This window comes from Gavia stellata, chromosome 4, assembly GCF_030936135.1.
Source record: "Gavia stellata isolate bGavSte3 chromosome 4, bGavSte3.hap2, whole genome shotgun sequence".
NCBI lineage: Eukaryota > Metazoa > Chordata > Aves > Gaviiformes > Gaviidae > Gavia > Gavia stellata.
This window is the reverse complement of record NC_082597.1, coordinates 10,705,467-10,728,298: the sequence shown is the minus strand read 5'-3', so window position 1 is coordinate 10,728,298 and position 22,832 is coordinate 10,705,467. Positions and strand designations below refer to the sequence as shown.

The window sequence follows — 22,832 nt, the reverse complement described above, 5'->3', positions numbered from 1 at the left end:
CCTTTCTTTACTAACATACTGTCATGGTGTGGTGAACATTAGCCTTTTGGTCAGCAAAAGCATGACATGAAATTTTAAACATATGCAGTAATTGGAACTTATTAACTGCTGTAACAACATGAACAGTTTCATTCTGCAAGAAATAAGATCACAAAATACATGCAAATGTTTAAATTTACAGTATACTGTCTTTTCAGAATTTTATTACATACTCAAATATCTATCTGTCCTAGTAATCCAACAATTACATTAACAAATATCCAGTGAAAAATATTCTGTTTTCAGATATATAAAATCCTCAGAGATATTTAAGAAAATGCTATTACAGCATTTTTTCCTAGAAAGAGCACCCGCTCTTCATATTGCTGGAATAGAAAAAAAATAGAATTTCATTTGAAGCTCCCTCATAGCAAATCCATCAGAAGACCGACACCATGTAAGGGTTCTGATAAAAAGGTGAATGCTTTATATTTTTATGATCACAGAAGTTTTGACAGTGTCTGCAGATATCATTAATGTGATCAGATAGCAAGTAATGTCTTACTAAGGTATCTCAACTGGGCACCAGAAAAAAACAGGTGTTTAACATCCATTAGATTTTGTCTGTTTGCTTAACAAAATCTGGAAGTGGGTCAAAATGTTTTAGACTCATTGGGTCTTATTTTGAAATTAACTAAATCTCACTCCAATATTTAAAGGCTGTAAATTAAGCATTTTTGTTTCTCAATAAAACATGAAAAAAATGTATTATTCTGTAACGTAAAATATCTCAATAAATTAAAGTCTCTTGAAAATATTATAATAAAGTTCACCAGAAAATTTCAGACTTAGATGCAATTAATACCAGCTTAGCTTTCAGAAGACTACTTCCTCATTTAATAATGGGACACCAACCAAATTTCTAATGAAATAACGGAGAAGAAAATCACCTGGCTAGAGGCCAGGTCAGTAATTTTCCTGATTATCTGTTTTAGATTTGTGACTCCAGCTTGACCCTCGCTAATACACTAGCCTATAAACTGTCTGATTTCCTAATGGCACAGGAAAAAAGTAACCCACACACAAGAATCAACACTGAATGCTCTGCGTTAATCATTCACCTAAGCGTTTTATGTTTCAAAGGTGCAAAGACATCTAGAGATGGAATAAATATATATAGGTAAAGAAGTCATTGCATATGAATTCCAACTGGAGGAGGAAAACAGCCAGCTAGGCAGGAACTGTGTGTGTCGGCAGCAGTGGTGCAGTAGACATCCCTTTGGATTTCACACCATCAATGGCCATTACCAACATTAATAAAAGCCATCTGGCCTTGCATAGCTTTATGTCTATATCTCATTGTTTGTTTCAACAGTATTTATCCATCCCTGGAGTTCTTCATTCTGAGAGGTAATTTAGAAACTTTCAGAGGCCTCAATAAAGAAAACAAACAGCAGGCAATTAATCATGTTAATAGTGCTTCCAAAGGTCATGCTATTACTTTGAGCAATGATACCAATCTTTTTCACTCCATTCATTTAATTCCGGGGGGGGGGGAATCCCTAATTCTATGGTCATAACTACTGGAAAGAAAAACTAAAAAGAATGAATCTTGTAGCTAATGCCTTGACTAGTACCCTGGAGATCTAAGAAGCCTTGCTTTCAAATAATGTCCCAAGATCGTCACATTCAGAAGTAACCGTCAAAACCTGACTGCCAAAAAATGAAACTGCATATAGTGTATAACTTGTTTTAGACCAAGTAGCCCTACTGAAATTTAAGACATCTGCTCAGAGAAACTTGTGAGAAAGTAAGATGTTTTCATTTCCCTCTACAGTGACAAGGAATTCAAAGAAAAGCATCACAGGACATCTATTAATTAGCTGATCTGGATGCAGTGGCTTACTCTTGGCTTCACTTTCTCTGTTGCAACTCAAAGAGTACAAACTCGTGGGGTCTTGGAGGAGACTGGGAGACAAGAGCTTGGCTGTAGCATCCCAGTAACAGCCCTGAGCTGAGGATGGGCCTTTCGAAGTCACATGTCTATTCGCAGGTCTATATTTTGCATTTATCAACAAAGCACCACCACATTGCACCTGACCGTGAGCAGGCTTTATTATTGTTATTGTTATTATTAAATAAAGTAGCTGTAGCTGATACATTTAATACCTCTGGGTGAACTATTCTCAAAGACGTGCCAAAATCAGATCCCAAGAGGGGTTTCGTCTGATGTCTGGACTCCAAAGGGATTTAAACAGAAACTAGACACTGCTCAAAAGGAATGGCTTAGGTCATGTGCAAAAGACAGAAGTTCAGGCCTCTGGAGAATCATCAGGTCAAAGTAGGGTTTTTTGGAACACAGCTTAGCTGAGGCATCAGAGAAGGACAGAAGCTCCTTACGCTTACAAGTATCATGGACAACTCAAGTCTCTGTCTTTAAACATTTAAATACCTCTGCAATACCTTCTGTCGATGAAGCTTAAGCTCTTCAACCTTATTTCAAAGGTGAATTCAGGCAGTAATGTTTTTTCAGATATTTATCTGTGTTCAATTTTGATGAAATCATCCATCAAAAGGTCATTCCGTATTAGCCCTTCCATTCTGTATATACACAATATATGTGTTTTACAGGAAAAATGGAAGAGGTGAGTCATCCTGCTATTAAAAATATTTCCATTTTAATGTTGTTTCTATTATGCATACTGAATCAGTTAAACAGGAGAAGTAGGATACCTCATTTGGAGTTAAATTAATTTCATTCTGACAGTCAAGAAATACAGTGGGGTTTTTATCATCTAACATGCACTCTGTTTTTCAATGCCAGATTTTATCTTTCAAAATAATAATTAGTAGTAGTTTTAACATTTTCTCAATTATAAAGACTTATCATTTATTGGATAAAATTTCCATAAACTTTAGTGAATACATTGTGTTAGCCTATTATGTTCTGTATTATTTGGCTACTGTTACTAAACAATAATAGCATTCACTTTCTTACAATCAAAATTTTAAAAGGAGCTTTAAATGTAAATGGAGAGGGAAGAGGCAGAGAAGATAAATTATGCAACTGAGTGGAGTAGTTGTTTTTCTCTTTGTATCCTAAGTGTAAATTCTTCTTCACTGTGTTTCCCAGACACCATCTGTTTCCAAAACAACTCAGCACCAAACATAACAGAGCAGATAGGAACTTCTAATACGAGTTAAACCTGCCAACTTGCAGAATGGTCTGAGCTTTCTCAACTAGGAAAAACATGATAGTACAGAGTTGTTAATAAATAAAAGAGAGGCAATGGGTGTCACCTCAGATGATGCAGTACCCCATTTTAGGGATTTTCATTAAAATAATGAACGGCTCATTACTTTACAATGTTCCTGCACACTTGCTTTAAGAAGTCCAAACCACATATGGGCATTTAATAGCAGGGTTCATTTCACTTAGGATAGGTTTGGGTTTTTTTTAAATAATTTTTTTAAAGCCTAATATTAAAGCCCGAAAAATGGGTCACACCTGCCAAGGCCCTCACTCCATTTGCAATTAGATATCAGTGAAAGTTTGGAAAAATAGAAACTGCCAGAATTATTTACATCAGGGACCCACCTGTGCCAGTACTCTTTCTGCAGGATTTTAGGAGGAGATACAAGAATGCAAGATATATTCAGGTATATGACAACATGCCATGGCAATAGAGCTCTCCTCATCTCCAGAGAGGCTTATATCAGTTCCAAAATGCTATTTACTGTGACTTCTAGAAGTTCTTATTTTGAAAAAGCAATGTACCATTTTTAACCTATCTATACTATTAACGACAGCACTGTGCTTACTTAGAAAATGAGTTTGTCTTTTTGCTTTTCCCTCTCTCCATAGTATGCGAGAAGAAAAAAAATATTTATGTAGTTTGGTCTAATAAGTAACAGTAGGAAAATAAGTTATCAGAAAAGCATCTAAATTCTTTTGGTGTGTTATACATCTATTTTTAAAAAATATCTATGAAATAAGAATATGGATTGGACAGGAACCACCAAGGTCATTGTTTATAGACTCCTGCTTATAGATTCCTGCTATCATATCCACCCATGTCAAAGAATTTAATACAGACAATATTGTCCGTAATAAATATATTAAGAAACATCACTATGTGAAATTGTTTATATTATCTATTCTGATCACATCTCTAACAGATCACATTGTTTTCAAACAAGAAATCCTTAGCAAGTCTGAGATACGATGTCTTTTCTGCCCTTCCCCAGTCCTCCCTGTCCTCCTTCATTCAAAACAATTCTCTTCTTTCTGTAGCCCCAATAATTTATTTCACACATGGAACATTTTTTACTTCCAAGTAGCCCTCCAGATAATTTTATAGCTATCAGTAGACTAAAAAGTGCTTCTGTTGTTCCCTTGGCAGTTCTATTAGATTAAATCCATTAGCACACTCACATATACACACATAACATTTTGAGCTCTTTCTGTTCGTAACATGTGACTCTATTACAGAGTCTACAAATTTGGATATCTTAGTTTTCCTTGGCTTAGTTTTTAAATCTTCTTTTTTATTTTACTACTACATTAATTCATCACAGGTTGTATATTCCTGACCCTGCTGCCTTAACATACTTCATTACATTATAGGCAACCATCTCCGCTCCTGCTCGATATTCTGAACAGCTTCACCGAGTTTTAACTGCACAAAATGGTTGTTGCCACACACTTCATTTCTGCCTTCTGCAGTTGGAATCTTGTGCTTTGTTACTAAAAATAGAGCTGCTTCCAACTACCTGAGCTGAAAAGCTAATTACAGAGCTGGTAAACAGTGCTCCTCCCTATTAAGCAAATAGCAGAATAAGGAGCCTGCTAATGCACTAGGGCACACATGGTCCTGTGGGTTTTTGAAATCTATCAAGTGTCATTTATTTAATCATTTGTGGCTGTTTGCTTCATGGATAAATTACTATTTAAGTAAATAACTGACTGTTGGATCAACAAATCAGGGAGAAAAAGAATGATCAGCCCATTTTAGGAAAAAACTATTCTAGCCTAATTCTCAGCCTGCACAAATCAGAATAATTTCACTGAAGTAAATAGGATATTGTTGATTTAGACTAGCTAAAAGTCGAGTTCTCTTATTTCTTGCAGAAGAGGGGTTATTAGAGGACCAACTGTTTGCAGCAGCTTAAAGACTTTTTTGAAAGTTATTTCTGTCACATACAGGCAAGAACAAACAACTGCCACTGTAAGAAAGACCAATTTTAAAAAGTATTTCTATTTCTCCTTCCTAACCCCCCTCAAAAAAAAAAGAGACAAGTAAATAAAACCTCCAAGACTGTACTCAACATGTTAGAAAAGTTTGGTAGAGGAAAAGAGTAAGGTAGTGGGCATAAACTATTTGCTTATCATCATGTTTCTGTCATGTAACAGGTATATACTATCTACAGTGCATACAGGGACAGAATTGCTATCTGAAGTTAAATACATTATTGACACGGCTCATTTGGGAGAGGAGATGATGAGCTCCCTCTTCTGTCTCCCATCTTCATGAAAAACGAAAGTCAGGCTGTCCTCAGCCAAGCAAACTACCCCCTGTTGTCAAGGAAAAGCGATTTGCCAATTTTTAAGCAAAAATGATTGGGAAAAAGAAGATAAGATGGAAAACTGTGGACAGAGATGGAAATGTGTAGTGTAAGGAAGAAGAAAATTCAAGGGGCAGCCAAAAAAAGAGGCAAAGAAAGTCATGAGGAAGTCAGACTACAGAAAATATATAGTATTTCAAAGCTCTGCAGATTCCAAAGAGTGGAAACAGAGAGAATCCTCTGGCAATAACAGCAATGGGAAAAAAGAAACAGAATACCAGCCTTCTCATCTTAAACAGAAGAAATACAGAGAGTATAAGTCTGCACACCACAAGGCAGTCCCATACCATCATACCTAAGTCAACTCTGAAGAAGTCAATTCATGCACCAGGACTGGCGTAGCTGTCATTTTAGCATAGTGTTTCACCAGAACTGACATATCTTGTTTTTGTGGTATTCTGTGTATGCATACTAGAGTGCCTCCGGAGAAAGTCATATGTATTTTTCACATTTAGAACCTAAATAAGTGTGTATGTATGTGCATGTGTGTATGGGGCAGGGGGTTGGACAGTGATGAAAGAATGTGTGTGTTTGATGGAATTCAGTGCATAAGCAACATTAAAAGTCAATTGAATCCTGGCTATCAATCACTGATCAATCTTCCTGTGTTTTCAGACCTTTCCTTCTGACCTAAATGACCACAAAGACAGTAAACAACATATTCGTAAATTAGATAAAATGCACTTATTTAGTAGGACAAATGCCTTTCAAATGATAGTATATTCCAGAAAATAATCCACAAAAAAAAAGCCTATGAAGACAACATAAGCAATATTTTCCCTGCAACTTGTTATTGCAACGTTAGTTCTCACCTTAAGGCAGAGATGTGATAACCTCTAACCCTGGGAGCCATTTCTAACTTATTCATTCAGATTTCAAAGACACAATATCGACAGCCACTTTCCTAATGTGCTACACAGACCAACTTACACATTTAAATTACTCACAAGTATTTTTAGGTTGTCTGCTTCTGTTGAGTTGAACTTGCCAAATGGATATGGCAAGTAAGGTGGGCCTCCACCTTTCTGTTAAGCTAGTATAGTTTCAAATCCCCTTGCCAAAAAATGACAGGAAAGAAAGGAAGGAGGGTAAAAGCATGGAATGTGAGGAAACTGTTGAAAATAAGTTGCTTAATTCTTTTAAATATAAGTTGGCCCTACTGGATCTGTCTTGGGCAATTATGGAGAAGGCACTTTCAAATTCACACTCCTTAATGAATGAAGTGACTTTGTGAACCTTACATTATTCACACCAAAAAATTATGTATTTCACCACACAGGTATTGCTCAAACTTCAGCCTTCCTACTGAGTACATCAGCATGTGCAAAGACTCCAGAGCCAGAATGAGATTAATGGAATAAATTTAGGGATATATTAAACAGGAGGAAAGAGGAATAACAGCATTAACATATTCCTTCATTCAATAATTGTCTGAATCAGGGGCATTGATTAAAGAAGCACACTTGTTAACATACAATACTGAAGCATATGAAAAAGAACTTTATCCCATGATGGACTGAAAGTAGTGGTTTGCTGTATTATAGTAGCACCGATTTCGCAAGAGTTCATAACCATAATTAACTATCTGCTTATGCCTGAAAAACCTAGCAACCAGCCATACCAGACGCAGAAATTTCATTGGAAGTACTTTCTGACTACTGACCAAGTTTCATACAACACAGATATTTAATTTTAAAAGTCCTCAAATGATGAAAAATTCATACTTTTCTCAACAATTCAATAGCTAAAAATCAGCTACAGACTGCTCTCCACAGCACGGGGAGCCTGCAGGTAAGAACACAGGGTAAATACAAACTCCATTGCCTTACCTCAGCTATGTGCGGCATTGGGTTAAATCCACAGAGATTGCACACAACTTTCTTGCACTCTGTACACGTATTGAAGTTGGGGGGATCCTTAGAACCAATATTTAGTCCAGTTTTACAAAGGGGACAAGACACTTCAGGCTGGCTGGCTTTCTCCGGTTCTGACAGCCCAGCAGGTTTCTTAGCTTCAGCAGCCTGAGGTTTGCTGTCTTTAACCAAACCAGGTTTCTTTTCTAAATCAGATCCCTTAGTTGTTAAAACACTATCCGCTTTTGATGGCTCTGATTTTTCAGTCATAAGAGGCTTGGTTTCTTTCTTTACCAGAACAGCTTTTGGAAAAGGCTGAACCTGACCAGCCTCTTTGGGGGCTGCCTGAGAAGCCAGCAGCTGTGATGGAGGCTGGGGCTGCTTTGCTGCAGGACCAGGCGGAGGCGGGGCTGATGTCTGAGACCCCGGCTGACCCGCTGTGGAAATTAAATTCGAGGCCTGGCTGAAGATTGAAGCTCCAAATCCAAAGAGTTTCCCAGTAACTGTTTCTTGTGGTGTTGTCGGCTGAGGCTTAGGCGCATCAGTGATGCCTCCCAGATTAAGGCTGAAACGCCTTGATTGCTCGGGAGTTTTCTGAGGTGGCTGGGGTTGAGGCACCAGCTGTGCTGGCGCTGGCTTGGGACCTGCCCCTGCTTGTGGGCCCTTGGGAGCTGGTTTGGTATCAGGCTTTGGGGCCGGTTTTGTTTGTAACTTCTTAGGATCATCTTTTGCTTGTGTTGGCTCGACAGGCTTTTGAGTTTTAGTGTCTGGTCTAGCCCCAGGCTGAGACGCAAGCTTGGGATCTGACTTCTGCCGAGACACTTGTGGAAGGGGTTTGGAATCTGGTTTATCCCCAGCTGGATGTGTATCCTGTGATGGCTTGGCAAGCTCTGGCTTTGGGGAATCTGTCACTTTCTGTTGAGCTGGTGGAGGTCTGGGACCTGCCAAATCCTGTTTCAGCCCTGGTGCTGCAGAGGTAGGCACAGTGTCCGTCGTAGGCTTCTGTACACTGGGTTGTATTTGCTTATCTTCAGCCTGTGTTGGCTTGGCCTGATCAGACTTCGGAGTAGGATCTGTTTGCTGGGAGATGTCAGTAGGCTCAGCGCGGGGTTGTTTTGATTTTACAGGGGGAGACCCAGGCAAGGACGGTTGCTTTTTCTGTGGCAGGTTTTTTTTCGATTCTGCTAGCTGCAAAGGATCAGGTTTTGGAGAAACATCTTTCCTTTGAACTGGCTGTGGCTGGGGAGATGGTTTAGCTGTTGAAGGTGGAATGGGTGTCTTCTGTTTAGGTGGAGATGGCTGTGGCCCAGGACCATGACTTGGTGCTAGGTCACCACCTAACGCTCTTTGCATCTGACAGTTTAAACAGAGCCATTCCTTAATCTGCAGAAAAAAACAATTTTAAAGGTATTATAATTAAGATAAGACAAAGTTAATAAAATCAACATAATAACAGGCTATTCTAGTGTATGGCTTGTTGCAATATTTCAGACTTCTGTGTAAAATGGGAGAAATATTACCACAAATATTGTTTTGGGGTTAACATGCCCAACTGATTTTTTTTCATTCTTCTCCACATTCCTGTGATTCGAGCTATCACTGAGCCCATGCTTCTAATGACTTCACATTCAGTTTACACACAGCTAAATATTGGAGGATAAAAACCTAGCAGAATGAAAAAATGCATTGGAATTTCATGGGACCCAGCAGTGATTCATTTATACCAATGATTTGCCAGAATAGAGAAAAAAAGACAAATACTGCTAAAATAGTTTGACACATCAAGTCTGCTGACAGAAAACAATAATCAGAATTAAAACACAGTAAATGCATAATTAACTTGATAGATGTATGCTTAAAGCTTGTTGTACAGCTTATGGTTTTGGTAAAGGTTTAAATTACAGGGCACAAGTATTGGCGATATACATGTATCCAATGAATTCGGCACAGAGGTGTGTTAATGGACACCATGTATTACACAGACTCACTCTTTACCACCAATTTGAGGGCAAGTCTTAATCTGGAATCAATGAGAAGCTTTGCCTAAGCCCTGATGGCATTTTAAGAGCCATAATTAGGTTTCTCAAATTCCTTTCTTATTAAAAGAAGCTACCAGAGTAATTACTGTACGCCTGTATACAATGAGCCCCTCTCTTCAACACAGAGGAGAAGGAATAAGGCAAATAATGTATTTACCCATGTTTCTCGTCAATTTTAGTACCTCACAACTTTAAACAAGAAGTATTACATGTGAGGGAAACTGTATTTTCTGGTAAGACAGAAAAACTCAATAATCCTAAGTGGGCATCCCTACCTTTGCTTTTGTAAAGCCTCACAATCTGAAGAAGGATCAAATAGGCTAAAGCAACATGTAGTCAGGAAGCATCACATGGTATTTTCCACGTTTTACATTGCTAGAAGAAATACTATGGGCAGCAAAAATGCCATTCAATATGGCACAGAGTCCTGTGGGTCTACACCCACAAGTAGATACTTAAGCAGGTCATCTGTAGCTCTACTTCTATTCTTTAGTCTGTGTGTGAAATGTGGGGTACCAGCTATGGCATTTGCATGCACCACTGCAACAGAGGGAAACTGCAATTAGGAGGACACAGAATGTAAGACTTAGATCTTTTTCCCTAAGGGTGAAGATTTCTGGATCCTGTTTCTAACTCAGGTCTGAAATCTTTAACATACTCCATGGGATGAATCTGGAGGTACTACACGCAAAGAAAGATTTTGCCTGCGTAATATCAGAGCTTACTGGAAGGAAAGAACTCTGATGTCATGGACTGAGGCAATGAATTCATTATTTTGGTGTGCTTTGCCAGCCTTGTATTCTTCCATCAGCAAAAATTAGAAGAACAGTTGGACGCAGTTCCCTAAAACACAGTTATTCCAATTATTCTGATAAACATGGTATATACACACTCTGGAATATGAGCTCGCTATTACTAACAGCTTCACAAAGAGATGCCAAATTTTGTCACCAGCTGTAAGTTCACAGTAATCAAGTTACCGTTCATAGTAATGCTGCTTTTATCTTACATTTTCAGTGCAATTTTTTTAGATTGTTTAAACAATTCTCCGATTTACTTGCAACCCATATAGCAAATGACTGTTAAAAAGTGAAACCAACCCAAAACAAACTGCAACACGTGTTTAAGCTCTGCTTTGAATTATTAAAGGAATTAAGTTCACAACTGCACAGAGGACCTGAGCAAAGATTACACTTAACTAACTCCCATATTGTTTGATTGGTGATCGGTTCCCCTACAAGTCCCCTGTTCAGGGGACAATTACTTGCAATAAGTAAATCTTAATTATGACACCTGATTTTAGATATTAGTAATCTAATTTAATTAGATACATATTAATACCATTTCTGGATGAATTCTTAAGGGTTTTCTAGAAGGTTTAAGACTAATCAAAAACCAGACTTAAGCCACATACTCTGAACATCCACCTCAGCTATCACAGCTGTCTGGCTTTGGCAAAGCGATTAAGATTTCTTGTATTAGGGAGGTGGGCTGTCTTCTACGGTGGAGAAAGATAGGATCTCGTGAGGAGCTTTTTAATAGCCCTTAGTGAATGTCTTTTCCCACTAACAAGACAACTTTTACAGAGATTTAGACAATGCACTTTCCATGCTGATTCACTGCTCCTACTTCTTTTTGACACCTCCACTTGCCTTTTTTTTTTTTTTTTTTTTTTAAAGTGCTGTACTCTAAAGAAGGATGACCAGATGAAAACATGGCAGTAACAGGTGTCTACCTGCTCTCACTCAGCTTCCAGGAAATCTAATTTTAAGTTACTATGACACCTTTAAGACCCCAAATGAAGTAGCTGGAGGGTTGGGTGGGACTACAGAATAAATAGTTTGAGTAATTCTTATGTTTAAGGTGTCCAGATTCCAACTGCATTTATAAGCATTTAAGCTTGTCTTCAACATGCAGCTGGCCCAGTCTGACTCTACTACTTAACTGGAGTCCAAAGAAAAGTTAATTCTATACTACAGTTTTCAACACCATCTTATGCAGAAGACAAAACCTTAATTCTCAACTGTTATTTTTTTCCTTATCTTAAAAAATTATATCGATATATACTCACACACACTCTCAGTATTAAACTGAAGCTTTAAAACTAAAAATTAATTTGCTACTCCTACAGCTGAACTTCAAAATGGAAAATGTAGGAAGTTTTACTTCACTGTATTATTTTTTAAATCTTTCTGGTTTGGACATAAAATTCCTCCCATGCATTTTAGTGGGAGGAATTAAATGCCAAAACCCTCAAGTCATTATAGCTTACACACATCATCTTCAAACAAATACAAAACTGCACAAACTGTAGTTCTGTGACTGAACTGCAGGAGTTCAAAATGAAGTGCGCTACATGATACAGTTTTGTATCAAACACCGGCCTGTTCTTTCTACTGCAATTACAGAGATTTTCCATAAGCTTTAATGGGAGCAGGCTTCTGTTAAGTTCAGATGCTCTTACATGTTACTATAGATGAAGTAAAACTTACTGCTGCTGTAGATACCTAAAATACTAATGTTTGTCTGTCCTTAAAGGCCTTCCTGGACAGCAGTTCTGTGACTTTCTGGTTTCTTTCTCCATATTTCTCATATCTCTACCTAGAATTAAAAGGCAAAAGTTTTCAGGGCAACACCTGAGCTTTTGCAGTTCCTGTCTACTTGTAAAGGAGATTCTTCTTTGACGCTGAGGATCCCAAGCTGTCTACTTTTACACTGATAGATAGGGCTGGGTCTTATCTCTAGAAGAAATCCGTAAGTGATTTTCTTCATCTTGAGACCCATGCCATTAAGTGCCATGACTAGGACTAAGTTTGACAGATTTCGTGCATCATTTTTCTTCAGATTTCAACTACTGAACACAAAAAGTGCTACCTTGCTTTCTAACTCACTGATGCAGAAACTATATACCCTCATAACAACAAACAAGTAATTAAAATACATTTTATGTATTCATCAACCATAACATCTTAAAAGAGGTTCATAAAGACTCTACTAGTTGGGAGCACCAAATGAATTTATTCACAGTGTTTTAGTAACAACATCCATGGAGAATTACGTTGAAGAAAATTGTAGCACCATGTTCCATAGCTTGCCTTTCTTTATGCATTCATACTCCAACAGTTGACTCCAGTAACAAATACAAGCCACTCTTCAGTCCTCCTTATCCAAACAAAGCCAACACAATTGAATGTAATCCAGAGCCTTTTCTGCAAAAGTGTTCAGATCTGTTCTAACTATGCAAACCCATCAAAAGCAATAGGAAAACTGTCAGAGAGTGAGTGCATCGACTGGCGTGCTCAATTTCTATTCCTACAGATGATGTAGGGGAGGAAGAGAATCCAGCTTGATTCTAAGATTCCAGATGTACTGTGAGAAAGAAATTTTGACTTGCAGATTGAACGTATTTCATCTAAAACTTACTGGCACACAGTATGAATGTAGCTCTCAGAAGCCATTTTAACAGTCTTTTTGCAGAACAGAGCTGCGCTCTAAGGCAATGGGTCTCATTCTCACTTAGACCAGTCATTTGGTGCTATAAAAAGGAACTTTAAGATATGCATAAAATATTAACATCCCTTTACATCACCACAGAAATGTAAAGATTTATAGAGCCTTTACATTGCCACAGATATGTAAATGGACTTTGCTGACATTGCTCAGCGCTGCCCCTAAGCTTTATCGATGAATCAGTTTCTAGTCTGAAAACACATCAGCTTATTTAGTTGCTGACAATTTCAGAGAGGAGTAAGGAATCCAGATTTGGCTCTTAGCAGACATTTCTGCCAAGATGATGAGAGAAACATGAAAAATAAAGCACTTGAGCCCACTTTTTTTATGCAGCTTCATGTAGGGTGGTAGAATACTGTAAGAGACAAGAAACTAGATCAGAAAATCCTGTTACGAACAAAAAAGAACAACAACTATAACAGAACAGACTGAATTAGTATGTTGACATACAACTGAAAAGGTCTTCTAAACAAGCCTGGGCAATACTAGAGACAAAGTTTTCCTTCTACTCCATTCTTCCATGAATAAGATCTCAGCTATTCTAAGTAATTACACAGAAACAAACTTTTAACTTTTGTGCGCAGTATGCAACTGATCCTCATTTGATGCAAGTAGATTATCACTACCTTTTATAACTGGTATCTGAAAGGAAGGTAACTAGGGAGTTTATCAGGAAACACTGAGTCAAGATGCTCACAAAAATGATTCTAGGTTCTAGTCAGCAGCATGTTCCCCGGGTATCCGTTCCACAAACTACAGCAATGGTTACAAGTACTGTAGCTTGATGCAAAACCAGTGTTTGAGCAAACTTTTTAAATAACTGTTCTAAAAGACTATTTTTAAATGATACTTAGCTATTATAAAACTACTAAAAACCACTACTGGATGAATTGTATTATGCACTTATCACGATCTTAAAACACACTCCACTACTCTGCTTAAATTACTAATACAATAAAATATAGCTTGCATATTAACTATGAGTGTTTGGGGAACTATTATTTTATAGCTTATATAATTACAATCATAAAGCAAAATAGCGAACATATAATCTTTTGACTTTCTTTTTTGAACGCCAGTATTTCAGAATATCTAAAAGTTAGTTTTTATAGCCAGACGTGGTTAAGCTGCCTCATGCATAGGACAAGGAAAAAGACTTTTAAACGTAGCTCAGTGCACTGCATCATGCATCACTGCAATAAATGCTGATTGCTTTCATTAACTGCATCGAGATTTAATATACTAGAAACACATGAATGATTAACAAGAAAATACAACTGCAAATCAAGAGAGCAGCACAGAAAAGGTTAACAAAGTTCATCTGTGCTGCACAGAGCACATCCGAGCGAGTATCGCTGGGATTTGAAAACGGATTATACTGTCTGGTCGGAGCAGGGCTGGGCCACGCTTCCTGCCCAGTGATTACCCAGCAAACAGCATCTCTGCATCACATGGCCTAACATAGTAGTAAATTACAGTTGCTGAGCAACAGCAATACTGGCACAGATGGTTCACTGCAGTTGACATCTTTAGCTATGCAGATTAATTTATTATTTACTTGTGTTAAAAACTGGACAGGACAGTTTTCTGGGCTAATGAGAAAACACTCCAACATATTGTAGAATATTGCCCAATTAAAATATTGAGAAACTATTCGCCATGCATACGTGTTTCTTCTTTCTATGTTCTGCCCCTTTCTTAAAAGAAAAAAAAAAATCCACAGAGCGTCAATACCATTAATACATCTAATCCTAAATGTAAAGCAGAAATCTAGGCACATAGTCTTCCTCTGAGAAAGAAACTGTGTGGGAGTGTGTGTTTAAAGATATTCCACAGAGAGAAACAATATTCTGTACTTCCTTAACCCTTCTATTTGAGGATCTTTACAATTTTCCCAAATGCCTATGTGGCAGTTCTAGCTAGGGGCAGAACTAAAGGAACTATACTAACTTCATTTCATCACAAAAATTATGAATAATCTCCACTTCCATATAAATTGCAGTGTTAGTAACACTGCAACACCCCAAGTACTCTTTGGACCAAAACAAGACAACTAAACAAGACTTGATTGAATCTGCCCTCTGATCAGTTTGAACCCAGACTAACCTCCACCCTCTTTTACAGAACACCTCTAGCTTTACTTCGGCACAGTTATGAGTTGATAACTAAACTAACACTTTGAGAAAGTTAAAAGCAGCTTTGGGTTTTGTTGGGTTTTTTTAACTCATTTCATTACAACTAATGATTCTAACACCTGACGGTCAGATTCAGGTCCTTAATTTTTTTTTTTTATTTTGTTTTTCTTTTCTTACATAACCCTGAATATCCCCCCAAGTCTAATTTACATAGGGCATACAGTTTCAAAGCTGTTTTTCCTGGTATTAAAAAGCTCAGAGTTTGTGGCATGTCACTATCCACAGTGATGGCAGTTTTATTTTTGTTTATATGTAATTTCCAATCCATGTTGCATTCTGGTTCTTATGCACTACTACAACACAGCAGGGTCTAGACTGTAAACCACAGGGAATATTTCAATTCAATCAATAGCTTCCTTTACTGTCACATAATCAACAAAGATTTAATAGATTCATTACTATTAATTTTGTTGTAAGTATAAGCAAAACTTATCTGGATTCACCACAAGAATTATAGTCACCTTCCTTACATAAATAGTATTTTAAATTATTATATATTCCTTTCCCTGTACAAGCTAATAATTATGGTAATAACTGAAAAAAAATCATGCATTTCTGGCTGCTTAAATTCTCTTTAGTTACTGAAAATACTTCATGCCCAAGTATTTGCTACTGTTTAGAATACTTGGAGATGCAGGACAGTAATAAAAACAAATACCAAAAATCATTATGAACATTTGAACCAAATATGATACTCTTAAATCACAAAGGTTGTGATATGATTGTACATAAAAATGGAAGCAGAAAGGAAGAGCAAAAATATCAAGGCTGTAGTATCTAGAGAAATTGATACGGAAATTCCTAGCTCTACCAAAAGAAAAAAAAAAAACAAACATACCCCCAAAAAAATTGCAACAACAACAAAAAAGAAAATATTTTCAGGTTGGGTTAAAAAAAATAATCTTTTTCCTTTCGAATTGAAAAATAAAGGTGTAAAACCAGTAAAATGTTCTACTTGATCTGAAATTATACACTACACTTTGGGAGACTCGACCTTTTTTCCCCTCCTCTTTTTTCTATTGGGATTAAGTCAACTTTGATACAGACATGCTGTTTCAAAAACAGTCAGAACCAATAAAATATTTTTTAGAACTCACTTTGCCTCCATCCAGAAGAGCTTTTGGCAAGTAAACAAATCCTACATCAATATACACAGCTTCACATTATCTAAATGTGCAATTTTCAGCAAGTATCTAAGTAAAAAAATTATACCTGGCTCCAAAACTAATTTTAAATGGTCTCTCAAAAGCATACCGAAACAGTGGATGAAATACAGACTGACGTAGATAAAATGCATGAAAAAAAATGCCTCCTAAAAACTACCTAGATGACAGACATTCACATATGCACACATACTCATCAAGGGTGGGCTCATGGAGCACAGCTCACATACAACCAAGTTTCCAACATTAACAGCTTTAACACGCCACTTGATCATCAACTTTACAGATGTCCATCATAAAGAATGTAATGATATATTATTACACTTTAAATCCTTGCTGAGTCTGTGTTGTATGTATCTTCCAATAACTAGTTCACAGGGATGAAAATTTACTCCAGCTATCAAGCATATGCACTGATTATTTAGATTTAACTATAGCAGTTCATGATTTTTGCCTAGCTTTATCAAAAAACTATACGTGTTGAACAAAATGGATAGTCCCTCAGATGTCTTTGCTCATTTGCAGAAAGCCTACTCCTATTCAAATGTTCCAAAGGGCTGAATCTTTTTTGGGGAAGTGCTGGTTTCTGTTGCTAATGGCTCATGGGAGTGGTTTTGGCAAAATAAAATTTTTAAAAAATGACAAAAATAAATCACCATGTAATAAAACAAATACACACCTGCTACAAGATTCTGATGTATGTGAAAGGAAAATGGAATTGAATACCACTCATCAAACCTGTTTATATAATTTTTTCCATTACTTTATGCAACTGTTGCTAGGCAGTCATGTGCCATGGTGATGAGTGGAGTGTGAATACCTAGACAGATTAAAGAGATGTATGTTACTGAACACGTTATATATGGTGTGTTTTCTCTCTAGACTGCTGTACAAACCCAAGATGCCAACTATCCCTTTTACACAAGGGGACCGCAATGTCAAATAGTTCAGAGAAATAGTTCAAGGGGTCTGACCTTGTGGCAATACAGGTATCACTTTCTGCTTAGTTACACAGTTCTCTCTAGTGAGTCAAAACACAGAGTGCATGTACTACTGCATTTTAAATAGTTTAAATGAAAAGAATTAATAAAAATGTTTAAAATCAGTACTTTTTATAATGGTTTTACAATGCATGCAATCTACTTCCTGAGCCAGTTTGTAAAGCCTGCTATATTCTTTCCAGAATCAGCTAGAAATATAGAATATAGAAATTTAGAAAGATCTGTATTGGAAAAGTAATTCACTCTGTTAGTTATAAAGACTGTACTATCCTGTAAGAAACTTATAAGAAGAATATCTTAAGAAGGTAGTTCAAGCAGCTGTACAGGGGAAAATGTTAGAGAGCAAAAGTAATATAAATTCTTTTCTAAATAAATGCCTTTCACTCTCCCCACATCCAATTTGAAATTACTGCTTTCCAAACAGTTATGTGTTTTAACATAAGCAATAAAAACAGTGGCTATGAAGAGCATGGTAAAGGCACAACACAAGATTACAGAATCATGAAACTTGGCAAAAAGAACAACAGGAAAAGTCAAAGTATAACAATAAGAGGTGAAGATATAGTCAATAAGTGCATGGGTAACAAACAAAGGGTTTTGATCAATAACACTTTAGGAGAACTTAAAATAAGAGAAGCCAAAAGAAAAAACTTGCACCGTAATCAAGAAAACTGACAGCTAAGACACAAACCATGGTTTTCATGCTATACAGGAAGAAATGTGTAAACTTCTGTAAAGGAGAAATCAAAACCTTTCGTTAATAATCTAAATACTGAAAGGAAAGAGAAACTAGAAGGACAGTTTGAGAATTACTCAAGTGGGAACCTTTGCAGCTGAAGTAAGTCAAATATTTGTATGTGCCAGAGCAGGTTCTATTAGTTTGCTCCAACTGTTCAGTAATAAAGTCAGATGTAATTTTCATTGCACTTCACTGCAGACTGGAGCAGGACACCCACAATGAAGTTTTAGCAAGACAGCTGGTGGTGCAAAGCTGAGCAAATGAGACAAGTCTGAGTGGGAGTCAGGAGATTGGAACTAATAGCTGAATAAATTAGGCGTCCAATACCTTCATTTACTGAAATGATTTCATCATGAAATAAGTGCATATCCTGTGTTTATATCAATGTGTAATATGAAATTCAAATCTGCTTTTAAATATGTATGCAATCAGTTAGTCTTAAATGCAGCTGTATTTATTGTCTTAAAGTCCTGAATTTCACACTTATAGAGTACCCGCTTCAAAAACTGGTAGTTATTCATGGAATTTCCAGATACTTTGAGAACTTCTTACAGAAACTCTGTCTTTCAAAATCCATTTCATTTGAACATACCAAAGTTGTTGACCATTTACACGAGAAATCTGAAGTTTTTAAAGGGACAAACTTGGAGCTCTGAGAGACTCCAGAAGCACGCTACGGAAATAAACAACTCAGCACCCACAAATAAATGTAAGAAATTTTGGTTTAAAAACATTCTGTCAGAACGTCAAGATAAAGTTTTCTTACAAAAGTTCCTCTTTGACTTTAACATCAATGCATCACATTTCTTGTCCACTCTACATAAACATATCTTTTTTTTACCCCAAACTATCCAGAATGACATGCTTTATGACTTTTCCTCATATAGGCCCTGATAATATAATCTTTGAGCACCTGGTTAGTTCCAGGTGCTCTGAAATTTCTGCACACGGCTGTTCAAGTCACTCCTTTTCCAGTCCAAGCATTAATGCCAACTATCTCAATCCTGAATTTCCCTAAACTCAAACAAGAGACTACACTCACAGATGATGCAATGTGCTACCCGGTTACTGTGATTAGTCTTTCAGGTTTAAATTTGCAATTTTAACAACAAATCAATAAATAATATACTTGACGGATGCAAAAAGCCTGCTGTTTGTTACCAGGTACCCACCTAAAAGTTTCACTAATAAACATGCACATCGGAAAGAAATCTAACTGCTAGCAACATTCTTAAAGCATTTTGGTACAGAGGAAACAGGTTACCCAGAGAGGTTGTGAAGTCTCCATCCTTGAAGATAATCAAAACTGCCTATGAGCAACCTGCTTTAGGTGACACTGCTTTGAGCAGAGGGTTGGACTACATGATCTCCAGAGGACCCTTCCAGCCTCAGCAATTCTTTGATTCAATTTTAAACCTAGGGATATTATTTGTCAGATTCCAAATATAGTAGCAGTCTATACTTCTTCCTATCAGCATCTCTGATCAGCTAAACTAATACCAAAACAAGACAAAAAAAAGCTTTCCAAATACCCCTTTCTCTGCTATTTATCACTAAAGTTAGTCTTCGGTGCCAGGTCTGCTATGCTTGAATTTCTATAAATTCATAAAAATGTTGGTACTAAAACCAAACCCAAACTACATTGCAAATTTAAAATTAGCCTATCAGGATGTATGAGAAGCTGTTTAAGGAATAAGATGAGATCAGACATTCATATGAAGCCTTATTCCCAATGCAGAGCAAGTAAAGGATATGTATGAGCAGATAAATCAAGCTAACGCAAACATCAGGTTAAAATAAGTTCATTTCAAGTCCTAATATTACTTTCTATGCCATTTCTATGTTATATAATTACAGCAAGAATGGTGATCAAGGTTAGAAATAGTCCACAGAGATCTCTTTCTTACCATCCCACAAGAATGAAATAACCTGAGTATCACCAAGTCAAAACTCATGACTCAGGCTTTCAGCTAATGAACACTCACACGGCTACAAAGCAAATCCACCCCACATCCTTTTCCAAAACACACATTGGGACTATGAAGAATCATTTTCATATTTTTTTGCTTAGTTAGTTTTTATAGCAGCAATTTCTACTTATTTGTAAACATATTAGCACAGGACTATTGTGGTCAGATTATAAACGTAGCCAGCAAGTGCTTAAAATCAAGCAAAATGGCAAAAAAGTCACATTGGGGTTCCTTCTCTTTTTAGATGAAGAAATGAGAACACATTTCCAAACACTGTACAAACAGAGAAACATTACCTTCTTTTTGCCCCAATTTCACCCCCTTTTACTCATAAGAAGTTTTCCCAAATAGCATGATTTTTTTCACTGAACTTATGAAGGCCTTAAGTGATCATGATGAAACATTTTAACACATCTGATGTTTCAGCATAACGAAGGTAAACTTAATTTTGTGCTCTGGTAGCGAACATCAGTTTAAAAGCTACTCACCTCTGTTATATGAGGATTAGGATTGAATCCACACAGGCTGCAGACTACAGTATGACACTGTGTGCATGTATTGTAATTGGCCTTTTCTGGGGCATGCAGCAGCAGTTCAGTGGTTGTGCAAAGAGGACAGAAGGTTTTCTTTGGGGCTGACTCAGCAGGTTGGGTTGCACCGGCCTGCTTTTGCTGTGAGGGTTTTTCAGGCCCTGGTTGTTGGCCTGGTGGTTTTGCAAGTCCTGGTTGTTGTGCTGGGGGCTTTGTGGCCCCCGCAGTCTGAGAAGATGGTTTTGTAGGCCCTGCCTGTGGTGGCACTTGTTTTACAAACCCTGTTTGCTGCGGAGGTGGCTTCCCAGGTCCAGGCTGCGATGGTTGTTTTGCAGGTCCTGTTTGCTGAGCAGATGGCTTTTCAGGTCCAGGTTGCTGAGAAGGCTGTTTTGGAGGCCCTGCTTGCTGGGAAGACGGTTTTACAGGACCTCCTTGCCTTGCCGGCTGTTGAGATGGTTGTTTTACAGGTCCCGGCTGCTGCGATGACAATTTTGTGGGAGGTGGTGCTTGGGATGACGTTCTAGCACTGTCTGGTTGCTGTGGTGATGGTTTTGTTGGGCCTGATGAAGGTTTTGCAGAAGTTTGTTGTTGAACAGGCTTCGTTGGTTCTGACTGTTGGGGCTGAGATTTTTGTGGTCCTCGTGGCTGGGGTGGCTGTCTCACTTGTTCTAGCTTAGGGTCTGCTGGGTGACCAGGGCCTGGTTTCTGAACTTGCTTTGGTTCCCCAGGCTGCTGCTGCTGAGGCACTGGTTTGGAAGACTCAGTTTGCTGGGGGGTAGGTCTGACAGGTCCTTGTTGCTGAACAGCTGGCTTTGGAGACTGTTGTTGAGCTGGATGTTTTGCAAGGCCCCTCTGCTCCTCAGGTTTCCCTTGCTCTTTCTGGGTAACTTTTTGTTTCCTACTGGCTTCTTCATGGGCTGCCTCTGAATCTGATATCAAATCAAAAGGATTGAATTTGTTCACAACGGAAGTGACTGCACTCAATGGATTGGCTTCCGAGAGAAAACTGGGCATCATACTTGGCTTCTGATCTTCTTTAAAATCAGTCCTGGACTTCGATTCCTTTAGACTAATAGAAGAAGGGCTCCGTCCAGGTGCCCGTTGTTCTGTCTTCAGTACATCTACTGTTCTGCTTTTACTTAAACTTGGTGGTCCTGCATCTGGAGGCTTACCTGGTTGCCTGGCATGGTGGCTTGTATCAAGCTCAGGATGTCTGCAGAGAGAAAATGTAATAAAATTAAAATAATGCAGAGTACTAAAAAAGTGAGATAAAATAAGATGTATCTGTGGTCCTGGAAGTGCTCTGTTAACACTGAAGTTTCTCAGATGCTTAAGTGTTTGGAAGACCAAGGCTTATAAGGTGCATGTAAAAAGTATTTAAATAAAAATTATTGTTCTATAAAGTCTTACAGAAGTATTCAGTCATAGACTGATTTATTATTTAGAAAATAATCTAATATGACAAAAATGTTTAACCAGCTAATTGTGTCTTCAGAAATCTAGAGAACTCAAAGCTACAACTTCCTATTTTACCTAAATCCAGATGACTAACTCTCCACTCTATCCCTTGAGATACAAACATGGGGAGTCAGAGGAGACTAAAAGAAACAGAGGTGTCAGGAAATTAGCAGATCAAAGCACAGCTGTACAAGAAAAACACTGCACAATACAAAATGTTTATGTGCTTGTGTTTTGGCTACTTGTACAAAATCTAGATATATTTACAATTCAACATGCAGCAGGGATTTCAACTCTTAAAATCCAGGTACATTAAGAAGTATATGCTTCTTTCTAAAGTATTTACTTTGCCACCCCTCCGCTCACAAGACAGAAGAATTTTCAATCAGATAAAACAGATGCCAGTTCACAGAATTAGTCCTGAAACTTTTTTTTTTTCTTATTTTTAAATAGAACTACTGTAGAGCTTCCTCCCAGCATCATCCCAACAATTCACATTGGCCAGCAACAAAAAGAAAATCTGTCATTACGCAGGGATTTTTCCCAACTCCCTAGCAATAACATTTTGCTGTGTTTTCATATAGGAGAAAACAAAACTAAGAATGTAGGAACCAAAATCAAGGTCATGTCTTCATATGTGGCATTGTATTCTACTTGTTTCTATACGAAGCTGCAGCTGAAGGATCTAATACTGTATTCAATGCTATTGCTAAAGGATGTAGTAAAATATTCTATTCAGTGCCATCACCATGCTTTTGCTGGAAGATACG

The 22,832-nt window shown here is 37.5% G+C and overlaps 1 protein-coding gene across 1 annotated transcript in view; it reads right to left on the bottom strand.

The window, feature by feature from the left end:
• The window catches only part of PCLO (piccolo presynaptic cytomatrix protein), a 390,072-nt gene that overhangs the window by 361,973 nt on the left and 5,267 nt on the right, over positions 1-22,832 (bottom strand). Inside the window, exons 2-3 of the mRNA XM_059817028.1 lie at positions 20,563-21,817; positions 7,434-8,840 (exon numbers count right to left, since the gene is read on the bottom strand). Coding sequence (XP_059673011.1) covers positions 7,434-8,840; positions 20,563-21,817 — 2,662 coding nt within the window. The remainder of the gene's footprint in view (positions 1-7,433; positions 8,841-20,562; positions 21,818-22,832) is intronic.